Source organism: Oratosquilla oratoria, chromosome 43, assembly GCF_046742065.1.
Source record: "Oratosquilla oratoria isolate Oo_2021 chromosome 43, ASM4674206v1, whole genome shotgun sequence".
Classification (NCBI taxonomy): Eukaryota; Metazoa; Arthropoda; class Malacostraca; order Stomatopoda; family Squillidae; genus Oratosquilla; species Oratosquilla oratoria.
In genome coordinates this window covers 9,479,076-9,492,291 of record NC_134819.1, presented here as the reverse complement: position 1 = coordinate 9,492,291, position 13,216 = coordinate 9,479,076, and the positions used below count along the sequence as shown (strand labels likewise).

At 39.2% G+C, this 13,216-nt stretch overlaps 1 protein-coding gene across 4 annotated transcripts in view; it reads right to left on the bottom strand.

The window, feature by feature from the left end:
- The window catches only part of Schip1 (Schwannomin interacting protein 1), a 438,711-nt gene that overhangs the window by 30,589 nt on the left and 394,906 nt on the right, over positions 1 to 13,216 (bottom strand). For all 4 annotated transcript variants that reach the window (XM_076179629.1, XM_076179631.1, XM_076179632.1 and 1 more), the window contains exons 7-8: positions 5,107 to 5,221; positions 4,585 to 4,709 (exon numbers count right to left, since the gene is read on the bottom strand). In XM_076179629.1, the coding sequence (XP_076035744.1) occupies positions 4,585 to 4,709; positions 5,107 to 5,221 (240 nt within the window). The remainder of the gene's footprint in view (positions 1 to 4,584; positions 4,710 to 5,106; positions 5,222 to 13,216) is intronic.

The following is a 13,216-nucleotide window of genomic DNA, read 5'->3' as shown; positions in this document are numbered from 1 at the left end:
AAATTAAAAAATATAAGAATACAAAAGGAAATGAATGATGAAGAAAAAGAGAAAGACAAAGCACTTAGAATTGAAGCAAATGATAGGAATGAAAAGAGAACAGAGTCGGAAAGAAACGAGTTTTTTTGGAGTGCTGGATTTGAGACTAAAAAAAAATGGTATATCAAGAAAATAGAAACCTAAACCAAAAGAGAAAAGAAAACATGAAAATAAAAGTGGCATACACTAACATCGACGGTATGATCTCTGGGATAAACAAATTAAATGACTATCTAGAAACAGAAAACCCTGACATCATGAGCATAGTAAAGACAAAATTGAAAGGACCGCTATTAACAAGTATATTAGGACATGGTCTATATAACCAATGGGCGAAAAACAGAACTGAAAAGCAAGGAGGTGTCATGATATTAACTAAAAAAGGGTTAAATGTGACAAAGATTATTGAAGGTCAGGGAAATACAGAAGTAATTATGATTAGAATTGCCAACAAAAAGATGAAAAGCAGAAAATTTGTAGTAGTGTATGTACCACCAAAAACCCATGCATGGTCAGATAGTGAACATTCCAAATTATTGGAAGAAACAATAAATGTGCTAAACAAGTTACTGAAAGAAGGGGGAAACATAGTATTCATGGGCGATTTTAACGCAAAAGACATAATTTGGGAAGAAATGACAGTTAAAGGGGGAGATGAACTCTGGAACACGTTACTAGATATGACCATTGAATACACGAACACATTGGGTTATGGAAAATACTAGATATAGAAACAATGACGAACCATCAAAAATAGACCTAATATTGACTTCTGAACCAGACATTGTAAACAGAATGGAGTATAAAACATCAATTGGAAAGAGTGACCACATATTAATAGAGTTTGAATTACAAGAACAAAGCAATATAGACAAAAATTATAAACATAGAGAAGGAAGATTTATGTACAACAAAACGGACTTTGTAAAGCTAAGGAAATTTTTCCAAAATGCATGTTGGGATAGGTTCTCAAAAGAGGAAACAAACATGGAAGACAAATAGAACATATTTAAAGAAAATTATAAAGAGGGAGTCAATATATATGTACCAAAAATGAAACAAAAAGAGATTTACATAAAATGTTAATTGAACAAAAGATGTAGTGAGGGTAAAGCCAGGAAAGATAAAGCATGGAAAAAATGGAAGAAAGACAGAAAAACATCCAAATGGCAAACATATAAAAAATTTAGAAATGAATATGTAAATATACGCAGGAAAAAAAAAATAATATGAAAGGGATATTATAGACTGTATGGAAGGCAGATGTGGAGGGAGTGAACATGAGGGGACGTCCTAGGATGAGGTGGATGGATGGGGTGAAGGGGGCTTTGGGGAAGAGGGGAATGTCTGTTGAGGAAGGAAGGGAGAGGACGGAAGACAGAGGTGAGTGGAGAATGGTTGTATATGGATGATGTTGTGACTGCATGAGGAGGAATGGGCGGGGGGGTGGGTGGGGGGGGGTAGTATGTGTGAGTAAATTTTGACGCAGCCCGAAGGGATTTCTCCCCGTCCTCGCCTTATATGCAAAGGGGGACGGAGAGGGGGGGTCGCCGATTAAATGAAGCGGCCTTGCTGTGGATGTGCTGTGTCTTGCGACACTGCTTCTGACCCAGGGCGGTGGGCAGGGTGCAGGGATGACCCGTCATCCAGGAGGTGCTCAGATGAGAGGAAGGGTGGGAGGGGTGTGGAGGGTATTTAGGGATGAAATGGGTGGGAGTGTTTTTATGCCTTTCCCTTTTTGGCTACCTCCCTTGGAAGGGGGAAAAAGCCTTGGTATATGTATGTATGTATGTATTATAGACAAATGTAAGGATCAACTGAAACTCTTTTACAGATATGTAAATGACAAACGAAAAGACAAGCATGATACAGTTAAATTGCGTGAAGGAGATAAAGAGTACACAGATGACACAGAGATGGCAGAAGTTATGATCAGACATTTCAGGTCTGTCTTTACAATTGAGAGTTCTCAACCCTGGGAGGATGAAGAATTGGAAAGTTCACCCATGATGAAGGAAATGAAAATAACACAAAGGGAAATAAAAGATCAAATAAAGAGCCTAGATGTCAGAAAGTCGCATGGACCGGATGAAATTGCATATTAGATATTGAAAGAGTGTATTAATGAACTGACAGATAAAATACACAAGATAACAGACTTCTCACTAAAAGAGGGAAAGGTACCACAAGATTGGAAAGATGCAAACATAGTACCAATACATAAAGGAGGAACCAGGGAAGATCCTACAAACTTTAGACCGGTGTCCCTCACAAGCACAGTAGCAAAAATATGGAAGAAAATAAAATAATAAACCCCAAACAATTTGGTTTTAGAAGTGGAAGATCGTGCACCACAATTTTAATCTGCTTTTATTCGAGACTAAAGAAAAACACAAGGAAGTTAGAAAGAATCCAGAGTGGCAACAAAGATGCCATCCACACTATCAAATTTGACATATGAACAAAGATTGGAGAAATTACAGCTGTCAACATTAGAGCAGAGAAGGGAAAGAGGCGACTTCTTGACCATATTCAGAATTATGAAAGGGATGGAAGTTCTCGATAGAGATGACCTACTAAAATGGGACAATAGAGAAACAAGAGGACATGCAAAGAAATTAAAGAAAGACAGTTACAGAAGAGACCTCAAAAAGAACGGTTTTCCGCAAAGAGGGATCGATGTCTGGAATGGGTTGAAAAGTGAAACAGTGAATGCCAGAACTATACACGAGTTCAAATCTAAACTAGACATGAAGAGATATGAAAACGGGCCACAACGAGCATAGCTCCCGTCCTGTAAAATACAACTAGGTAAATACACACACATATATATGTATACATACATATATATATATATATCTGAAAAGCCAAAAACAATATTGTTATAGCATATAATTGCCATATTTTCCAGTAAATAATGCGCACCAGCATATACCACTCACCCCTAATTTCCATGACATTATTTTGGAAAAAGGTTAGTCCTTAAGATCCTCTGAAAATGGTAATAGTTATCTCTACAAAATGTGAAACTTACACAAAATTATGGCACCTTTCGCCTTGATACTTATGAACTCTTGATTACAGCATTACATAAAATATTTCATTGTAAAAGCAATTAGATTTGTATGACAGGACTGATGCATTTTTTCTTTGGAGGGCCAGTTCACACCATACGGTTCATCTTCATTTGGCTTTCGTGCAATTTTTCTTTTAACATAGATATCAATGAAGATGTCGGGACCATACATTCCATCTGTTATTCATCTTTCGTATGGCCTTTGGTCATACATATTAGATGCATTTGGGAGAAACTCAGACAGATGAAACATATATGTAATGGAAATGTTCCGCATCCCAGCCATTATGTATCGGTCATGTGGCAGCAACAGAGGGGAGGGGGCATGACTTTCCTTCAGTATATGGAAATTTTGTGGCTTTGCACATTGAAGAAGTAGTCATGAGAGATGAGAAGTTAATAGAACTGGTCAGAGGCTATGAGGAGGTTGTTGGGTCTAAAATTCACTCTCTTTTCCTTTGACAGTTGTGCACCCATAATCTTCTCTTTTCAGCTTTAACTCTACTCTCTTCATCTTTATCTAAAAGAAGAGCAATTGTAGTGAGCTCCTCTGCACAAAATTTCCTTGGTGTACTGCCAGAGCAACAGCTGCACGTCAACTGACTGTATCCTAGATGTATGGTGTGAACACAGCGACATTTTGTCAGAATGCAAAAGAAACATAGCCGTACAAAGACAAACTGTGCAATGTGAATCAGCCCAGATCCATTTTCTATGAATATGCCCGACAAACATGATTTATGTTTTCATTATATTTTAAATTGGCAAGAACTTTCAACTTCAGATAAAAATGTCTCTCACATTATTAAAAAAAACATTGGATTGTACATTATCAACTAGCAATGGTGAGTCAAGCCGCCTGAACGCCCTTACACCCCGAAGAAAGAAAACATGGTAAACAATATGGCACAAGGGCAGCCATAATTGGCATGGAGGACATTGTATTAGTGAATGTTTATCTCACACTCTGATAAATAAATAAGTATATATTGATATAATGTTCAATCTATACATTACCAGTATAATATTATAAAAAAAAAAAAAAAAAAATTAAACTCACTGGATCTCCTACTAGGGCGAGTTATGAGTATGGGTCTGGAAATCATCACACCCATTTCTTTTTCCACCATTAATTAAATATTGATTCAATTATGTAACATATGATGAGTTATAATATTTACTACCAAGTGCTGAGGTGGGATATTTCCAGTTCAGTAAGGATACTATGAAACTCTATGGGCATAGATTGCCCCAAGTCAGTTCAGTTTCATCATATAATATGCAGGGTGTACTTTTTGAATATTTCTTACGAAAAAACAACAACTGCATGTTATACCCCTAAAAATACAGCATATGATTCTTCTTCTCCAACACAATTCTTACACCAAGGTTTGTAGAAGAATAGCACAGTGATGTAAGATTTAATGTCTTCTGATGAAAGGATCAATCTCATTAGAACTAAAACTAACCTTACTACAAGAAGATGTTGATACTGTATCATCATCAACACGGTCCTGTGTACTCTCTGTGTCAGAACATTGACTTTCACAATCACTTGCTGTCTCATTCATAAAACAAATTTGCAGGTTCATCCCTGTTGAAAAAATCTTTAGTATAGTTGTCCATCCTTTTCTAATACAAGGAATCTTATTGCACATTATCAAATTACTAACATTATTTAGTACATGCAAATAATTTCATCTCAAAATAAAACTTAATAACAATTATGGTAATGAGATTTTCAGTTATGATAAATCCTCAAAATTGTAAAAAAATTCTCAATGACCTATTTCAAATGTTTGAGTTTGTGCACTCACAGCAAAGCTGATATAAAATCTGTTCCAACTGGTCATATTAAATGAAAAGCATACCAGGACAAGTAAAACAATTTGGAGTATCAATTTCAATTTAAAATACCATTCTAAAATAATTAAAAATAGTAAGATTATTGAAGGTTGGTTAAGTTTTACTATGTTAAACATTAAACTTACCACTTTGCAGGCGAGACTGAAGGGAAGGTTTGCGCATAGGGCGATTCTCTGCACTGAACTCATCATCAACTCCCATTGCGAGTTTACGCCTAATCTCTTCCCGATCATTGCGTCGCTGGAAAAATATTTAAAACTGATTACATATTAATTCTAAGTCTAACCAATGCTATATCATGTAGATATCAATTACAAAAAAGTATTAACTCTGTTGAAAATTCTAGCTATCAATGCATATTCCAATAAGCAGATCCATTTGGTAGCTATTTATGGCAATACTTAAATCAATATGAATTTGACTATAATAAAGTTAGCTAACTATTGGTATATGCATACATACATATACCATGGGCTTTTTCCCCCTTACAAGGTAGGTAGTCAAAGTCAAAGGCATAAATCTACTCCCTCCCATTCACCACCAATCCTTCCCTCTTTTCTTGGCTCCTCCTGGATGATGGGTCATCCCTGCAACTCACCCACTGCCCTGGGTCAGAAGCAAAGTAGCAAGACACAGCACATCCACAGCAAGGCCACTTAATCGGCAACCCCCCCTCAAGCAAAAAGAGAGAGAGAGAGAAAGAGAGAGAGAGAGGAGAGAGAGAGAGAGAGAGAGGAGAGAGAGAGGAGAGAGAGAGAGAGAGAGAGAGAGAGAGAGAGAGAGAGAGAGAGAGAGAGAGAGAGAGAGAGAGAGAGAGAGGAGAGAGAGGAGAGAGAGAGAGGAGAGAGAGAGAGTGAGAGAGAGAAATCCCTTCGGGCTGCATCAAAATATCATTCACATACTCCCTAACTCCACCATCCACTTCCTTCCATGCATCACAACATCATCCATACACAACCATTCTCCATTCACCCCTTTCTTCTGTCTTCTCCCTTCCTTCCTCAATAGATATCCCACTCTTTCCCAACACCCATTTTACCCTTTCCATCCATCTCATCCTTGGTTGCCCCCTCCTGTTCACTTCATCCACCATAGCCTTCCACACTTCTTTTACTATTCTTTCCTCACTCATTCTTTCCACATGTCTAAACCATCCCAATACTCTTTCATCAACCCTATCTCCCAACTCCTTTTCTACCCTCCATCTCCTCCTCATTTCTCATTGGTATATGCAATTATGATTATTCTTTGAAATATTTTAATCATTATTCTTTCAGGTATTTTCAATTATGAATAACAATTCCTCATTACCTTTCCCTTTTAAAAAAAAAAAAAAATTGCTTTAATATATGCTGTCTCCACTAGAAAACACCATTCCTTACAACAGTGATGATGCTCACAGTTAAAAAATTACATTATGCAAAGTAGGCCTAAGTGAAAATACATCAAAACTAATGTCAGTTCAAGTTTCATCAACTGGAAATCTGCAAACCCACAGTAGTGGGCACTGGTCCTCAGATCTTACAACACCTCTATGTTAAGAAATATTGGACTGTTGACTATGTTATATAAGTATGGGTCTGTTTCTATACCAATATGGAAAGATAAAGTTGATAAATTGAAATTTTGGCCTGGTCTAAAGAATGAGCGTCAGCCCATTAGGGTTCTAACTCATGATGGAGTTGGTGTTGGTACATACATATACCAAAGGCTTTTTCCCCCTTACACGGGGGTAGCCAAAAAGAAAAAGGCATAGAAACCACTCCCACCCATTCCATTCCCTACACATTCCACTCCCCTCCACCCTCCCTCCTATCTTGGCACCTCCTGGATGACGGGTCATCCCTGCATCCTGTCCTGGGTCAGAAGCAGTGTCGCAAGACACAGCACATCTACAGCAAGGCTGCTTCATTAAATCGGTGACCCTCCTGTCCATCCCCGCATGCAGAAAAGAAAAAGGCGGGGAGAAATCCCTTCAGGCTGCATCAATTTATTTCTCACACATACTCCCTCACCCCTCATCCCCCACCCACTCCCTTCCATGCATCACAGCATCATCCATACACAACCCTTCTCTACTCACCCCTATTTTCTGTCCTCTCCCATCCTTCCTCAACAGACATTCCCCTCTTTCTCAATGCCCCTTTTACCTCATCCATCCATCTCATCCTAGGTCACCCCCTCATGTTCACTCCTTAAACATCTGCCTTCCACACCTCTTTTACTAATCTTTCTTCACTCATTCTTTCCATGTGTCCAAATTATCCTAATACTCTTTCATCAACCCTATCTCCCAGCTCCCTTTCCACCCCGTTCTCCTCCTCACCTCCTTATTTCTCACTCTATCTAGCCTAGTAACCCCAATCATACTTCTCAGACTTTCATCTCAAACACATTCAAACTCCTCCTCTTTTCATCTCTTATGTTCCATGTTTCTGCCCCGTACAGTGCTGTTGGCACAATCACTCCTTCATATAACCTCCTCTTAGCATCTATTCCCAGATGTTTATTTCTTATTACACTTTTTAATCCACCAAGGCATTTACTCACTTCTCTCAATCTATATTCTACCTCCACCCCCACTCCTCCCTTTCCTGCCACATTCGCACCCAAGTACCTAAAACTATCCACTTCTTCCAGTCTTTCACCCTTAATGCTCACTTCCAGCCTGCTGTCACTCTCACCCCTTGTACATTTCATCATCTTACTTTTCCCCACATTTATCTTCAGCTTCTTTCTTTCACACACATTCTCAAACTCTGTCACTAACTTCCTCAATCCCTCCTCTGATCCTGCCACAAGTGCAGTGTCGTCAGCAAACAACAACTGGCTTACCTCCCACTTTTCTCCATTTTCTTTAATCACCTCCAACCCCTGACCCACTACCCTTGCATTCGCCTCTTGCACCACCCCATCCATGTAAAGATTGAACAGCCAGGGCGACATAACACATCCCTGACGAAGTCCCACCTTTACCTCAAACCATTCACTATCTCCATTTCTAATCCTAACACAAGCTCTACTACTCCCGTAAAAACTCTTGACTGCTCTTAACAGCTTTCCTCCTATCCCATATATCTGCAGTACCTCATACAGTGCATTCCTGTCTACCCTGTTGTAACCCTTTTCCAGTTCCATAAAAGCTCAAAAAACATCCTTACCTTTTCCTATAGCTTTCTCACATATCTGTCTTATCACAAAAATCTGATCTACACAACCTCTACCCGATCTAAATCCACACTGTTCCTCACCAATTACTCCCTCTGTTCCTCTCCTAATCCTCTCAATCAAGACCCTCCCATAAGCCTTCCCAACTACACTCAACAAGCTGATCCCTCTGAAATTACTACACTCACACCTGTCCCCCTTTCCCTTGTAGAACGGTACTATACAGGCACTCCTCCAGTCCTCTGGCACTCTACCCTCTCTTTAACAAACATTAAATAACCCCACCATCCAGTCTACCATAACTGTACCTCCTTTCTTCAGACATTCTGCATGGCATCCATCCAACACAGGTGCCTTACCTGCTCTCATCATCTTAATAGCTGCCTTCACTTCATCTTTCCCTATTTCTCCTCCATTTTCCTCACTCATCACTCTCATTTTCTTTGCGCTTCCCATTGTAACTACCTTTCCCTCCCTATCATCCTTCACATTGAGCAACTCCCTAAAATACTCTGCCCACCTTCCTCTCACTGCCTTCTCTTCCATTATAATCTCTCCATCTGCACCTTTTACCTTTTCTTCTCTACTTGATTTGCTTCCTCTTCCTCTTTTAATTTCTTTCCAAAACATCCTTTTATTACTTCCAAAATTTTCTGCCATACTCTTACCCCATTTCACACCTGCTATCCTCTTTGCTTCCTTTATCTTATGTTTAACTTCCCTTCTCTTTACTTTGTACCTCTCATATGATTCCCTCGACCTAATTTGTAGCCAATCTATGAATGCCTGCTTCTACACATTTGCTTCCTTATCCCACCACTCACTACCCTTCCTTCTATTTCCTCCCGCCCTCCTTATTCCACACACCTTATGACTCCCTCCTTGAACCATCCCCATTCCTCCTCCACTCCTAGTTCTACTCTATCCTTCACTCCCTCCCACTCCTCTCTTAGCTTCTTCTTATACTCATTCTCCTTTTCTTTCTCATTTAAGCAGTTCACTCTAAGTACCTCCCTACATTCTGCCCTTTTCCTCTTTCTCCACCTATTCTCCACTCTCAATTTACCTTCCACCAGAAAATCTGATATTCCCCCATTCTCTCCCCTTAGAACATGTACATCCTCAACGCTTCCTACCATACTCTTGGTCACCACTATATAGTCCATTAATGCTCTATCTGCCACCCTTCCATCCACTACCCTCTCCCATGTGTACTTATGCTTGACTTTCTTCCTAAACACTGTATTTGCTATCATCAACTCTCTTTCAAGACACATTTCCACCATCAATTCTCCACTACAATTTTTACCTGGATCTCCATACTTCCCCATCACTCCGTCTATTGGTTAATTTCCTACCCTAGCATTAAGGTCTCCCAATACTACTACACTGATATTTCTCCCTAATTCCTCTATGCACTCCTTTAAATCTACCCAAAAAGCCTCCCTTTCCTCTACGCTCTTCTCACTTCCAGGCCTATATGCACTTACAAAAACCCACATCTCCCTTCCCAGCTTCACCTTCATCCACACCAACCTTGATGAAACCTCCTTCCACTCCACTACACACTTACTTATCTTTTCATTTACTAGTATAGCCACCCCTTCTCTCCCTCGTCCCCTCTTCACTCCTGAGTACCTTCTAGCTACACTCCCAAACTCACACTCTCCCTTCCCTTTCATTTTAGTTTCACTCAAAGCCAGCACATCCATCTTTCTTCGCACAAACATACTGTCTATCTCTTCCCTTTTACTCTCATCTGTACCACATCCATGCACATTAAAAGACCTAAACCTTAGGGTACTGGTTGGAAAACTCCCAGACGCTCTTATGCCTTTACATTTTTTAGGAATGTCCCCTTTGGGGCTAAAGGTAGTAGGACTCCTAATCCTATCCCCCCAACCCGATTTTGTGTCGCCTCTTACAACTCAAACGGAAAGACTTGATGGTAGCATTCTCTTCCCCCACTACAGGGTAGGCAAAAAAAAGGAAATAAATATTCAGAGAAATGGTACCAGACAGTAACAAGAGGTTGGGGGACAGCATAACAGAGGGACAGTCGTAGTATAAAAGTGTCATCATTTCTCTATGAACAGAGTTTTCCTCTATCACAGACAAAATGATGTGTGGCTCTGGTCCATAAGGGCACCCCATATAGACCCTAAAGTATCAACTGCATGCTACTCTGCCACAATAACATGCAGCCAATACCCCAGATGGGGTCCTTATTAGGAAATATAGTTTATGCGACTCCAATTTTCATGATACTCTTTCCTATGAGTTTAAATAAAATTTATCATACCCAATGAGTGGTATCCATAACCAGAAGGTATAAAAAATTATTTATAAACAAAAAATTACTGTAATTATTTTGTTCAGTTAAAAAACAGATGACTGATTTGACTTCGGGCAAGACCTAACAATGAGGTGCTAACCTAATGGTAAGAACTGAAAACTGACAACCACTGTGAGAACTGTGAAAGTTGTTACCAGATGAGGGATGATTTCAGGTCACCATCCAGCACTACAACAATAAAAATACAATAGAGACCAGGCCATAGATACAAACTGCCTCAGATGCAACCATCATACAGAAGACACCAAGCACCTGCAGTATCATACTTTAACTATCCAGACAACAACATAACATTTCTTCCTGTAGTGAATAATGTACCAATTTGGTTGTTGTTGTTCCCTAGACTGTCTGTCTGAGCGGTCCCATCTCCCCAAGGAATGCCACAGCTGAAACGGGGTTTTCCCACAAATCCTTTATGGAGTGTATGTTGTGTTGTTTGCGTGCATGATTGTGTATAGTGCATTCTTCCATGACGTGTTGAATAGTATGGGGTGAAGTGTTACATCCTGGGCATTTGTCCACAATGCAGTCATCCAGTCACTTCTGGTAGCTTAGAAGGGCTGGGTGGTGGCCGCATTGCAGTCTGGCCAGGTGGACTATCCTTTCGTGGGAGAGAGAATTCAGAGGGATGGACATCAGGGGGTCTGGCATGCAGCAATGTGTTGTCTTTTAGTGTGTTAATGGAGCAGTGAGTGATGTAATTATGAATTTGTTTCTGGAGGCTGGTATTTGGTGGTTTTGGAGGAAGAGAAGAAAGTATTTGTGTATGATATAGGTATTTGGGTGTTTTTCTTTACATTTCTTGGTGTGTGTGGGTATTTTGCTATGTAGTGTAGTGGGTGTGCTGTGTTTGTAGAGGCTGCAACAAGTGTTTGTGTGTGGTAATTGTTACCTATCTAAATAGCCGTCTTCCTTATTATTGGGAATCTTTATTAGTGCCTACCTTTTCGTTCGGGAAACTTTCCCTCAAGGCATTGTTGTTTACATATTACAAATCAGGAGCATTTCCTGAAGCTTCAAACCGCACCTAACTTTAAATAAGATACGATATAACTCCCCTCCTCTTTTATTTACTTGTTAAATCTCCTTTTATGTAATAAATATTGGTTTAATAAATCGGGGATTGAACTTTTGAGAATTTACTTAAAAAGTCAATATTAACCCATGGCCTTTTGAGCTTTTCGAACTCGTAAGAGACGCGCCGAATACACTGTCCGCACTAACAGTTGTGATAGACAACCCAGAGCTCTGGTGCCTAACAGACATCTCGACTAGAAACATCAAAGCAAGGGATCTACATCTTCAAAGTTCAATGGCAAGGCCTTAATCTTCTGATTTCTAACACCACTGTTTGAGAACCCAACCAGGTTGAAAACTGTGACCGGTAAGTTCTCGAACGTTAATCAATGAATTTATTAAACCATAATTTTCATATGTGTGCCTCTCATGTCAAGGTGATCTTTGACTTTGAAGACTTTTGTTTCATAGTGTAGGTGGTCTGTAGGTGTTGTACATGTGCAGCCTGTAATTGTTTTTAAGGCTTTGTTTTGTATGGTCTGAAGGGTGTTGAGGTGTGTCTCACTGAGATTAGGTGCCCATGCTGAACTCTCATAATTCATCACTGAGTGTATGCATTGTTTGTATATTGTAGTATTAGTTTCTTTGTTTTGTCCAACTGTTGTTCGAGCAATTGATTCAAGTGCGTTGAGTCTAGGTGTGCATTTATTTTTTATGTTTGTGATGTGTTGTTTAAATGACATGGATGTGTCGTATATTATCCAGGAGCCATGAGTGTCCTGCAGGATAGACCTGAGGCAATAGTTACTGATGCATTTTACCTTCAATTTAGTAAACTGTCTACAAACACATGTCAGTTTCAACCATATTTCATTTACTTTACTCTTCTAGCCTTTTGTATATCAAGATGCTGGTACATTTAATCCCACACATAAATAAAACAGCCTGATGACAGCCAGAAAAATAAACATATAAATAAATAAAATAATAATATAGTAATTATGTCTACCAGTGTTCACATTCACACTATAAAAAGTTTAAATTCTTCATAAACCATAAAAAGTATAGCTTACTGTATAGTTATGTAATGTACTAATTGTATTTCCTCATTTTTATAGTGATAATTACCCGAGAAGGATGGTTATAAAATGTGGATTCTGGATTTTCATCTCGGTCTTCACTCTGAATAACTCTTATAAATCTATCCACAATGTCCTCTTCCTCCTTATCCCCATCATTATTAATATATGGCAGCCAATGAGTCTCATTGTTGATAAGAACTGGCCACTTTAATTGTTCCAACAAAGATGGCTGGGATTTCTGCTTTGGTTTCACATTTTTTTCTTCAGTACCTGCCTCTGTATGCCACAGAAGCTGGGAAACTTTAGATGATTGCGATCTGAGGGATGACACAAAGTTTGAGGATACTTTGGAGGTCTGTTCCTTGATTGAGGAGAGGCTAGCCGTTGATGCTGAGAGGTTGCCTGATAATTTGGATAATGTTTGTGAGTGACTTAAATTTTCTGTAACTTTATTTGTCTGTGTTTTTAACTGGACCATCAGACTATCAAACATTTTGTCTCAAAAACTTAAGCTGTTCCAAAAATAAACTCTGAAAAAACAATCTTCCATGAACATGTACCACTTTCAGTTTCAGCATTTCAGTGTAACTGCTCAACTTCCACTTGTACTGA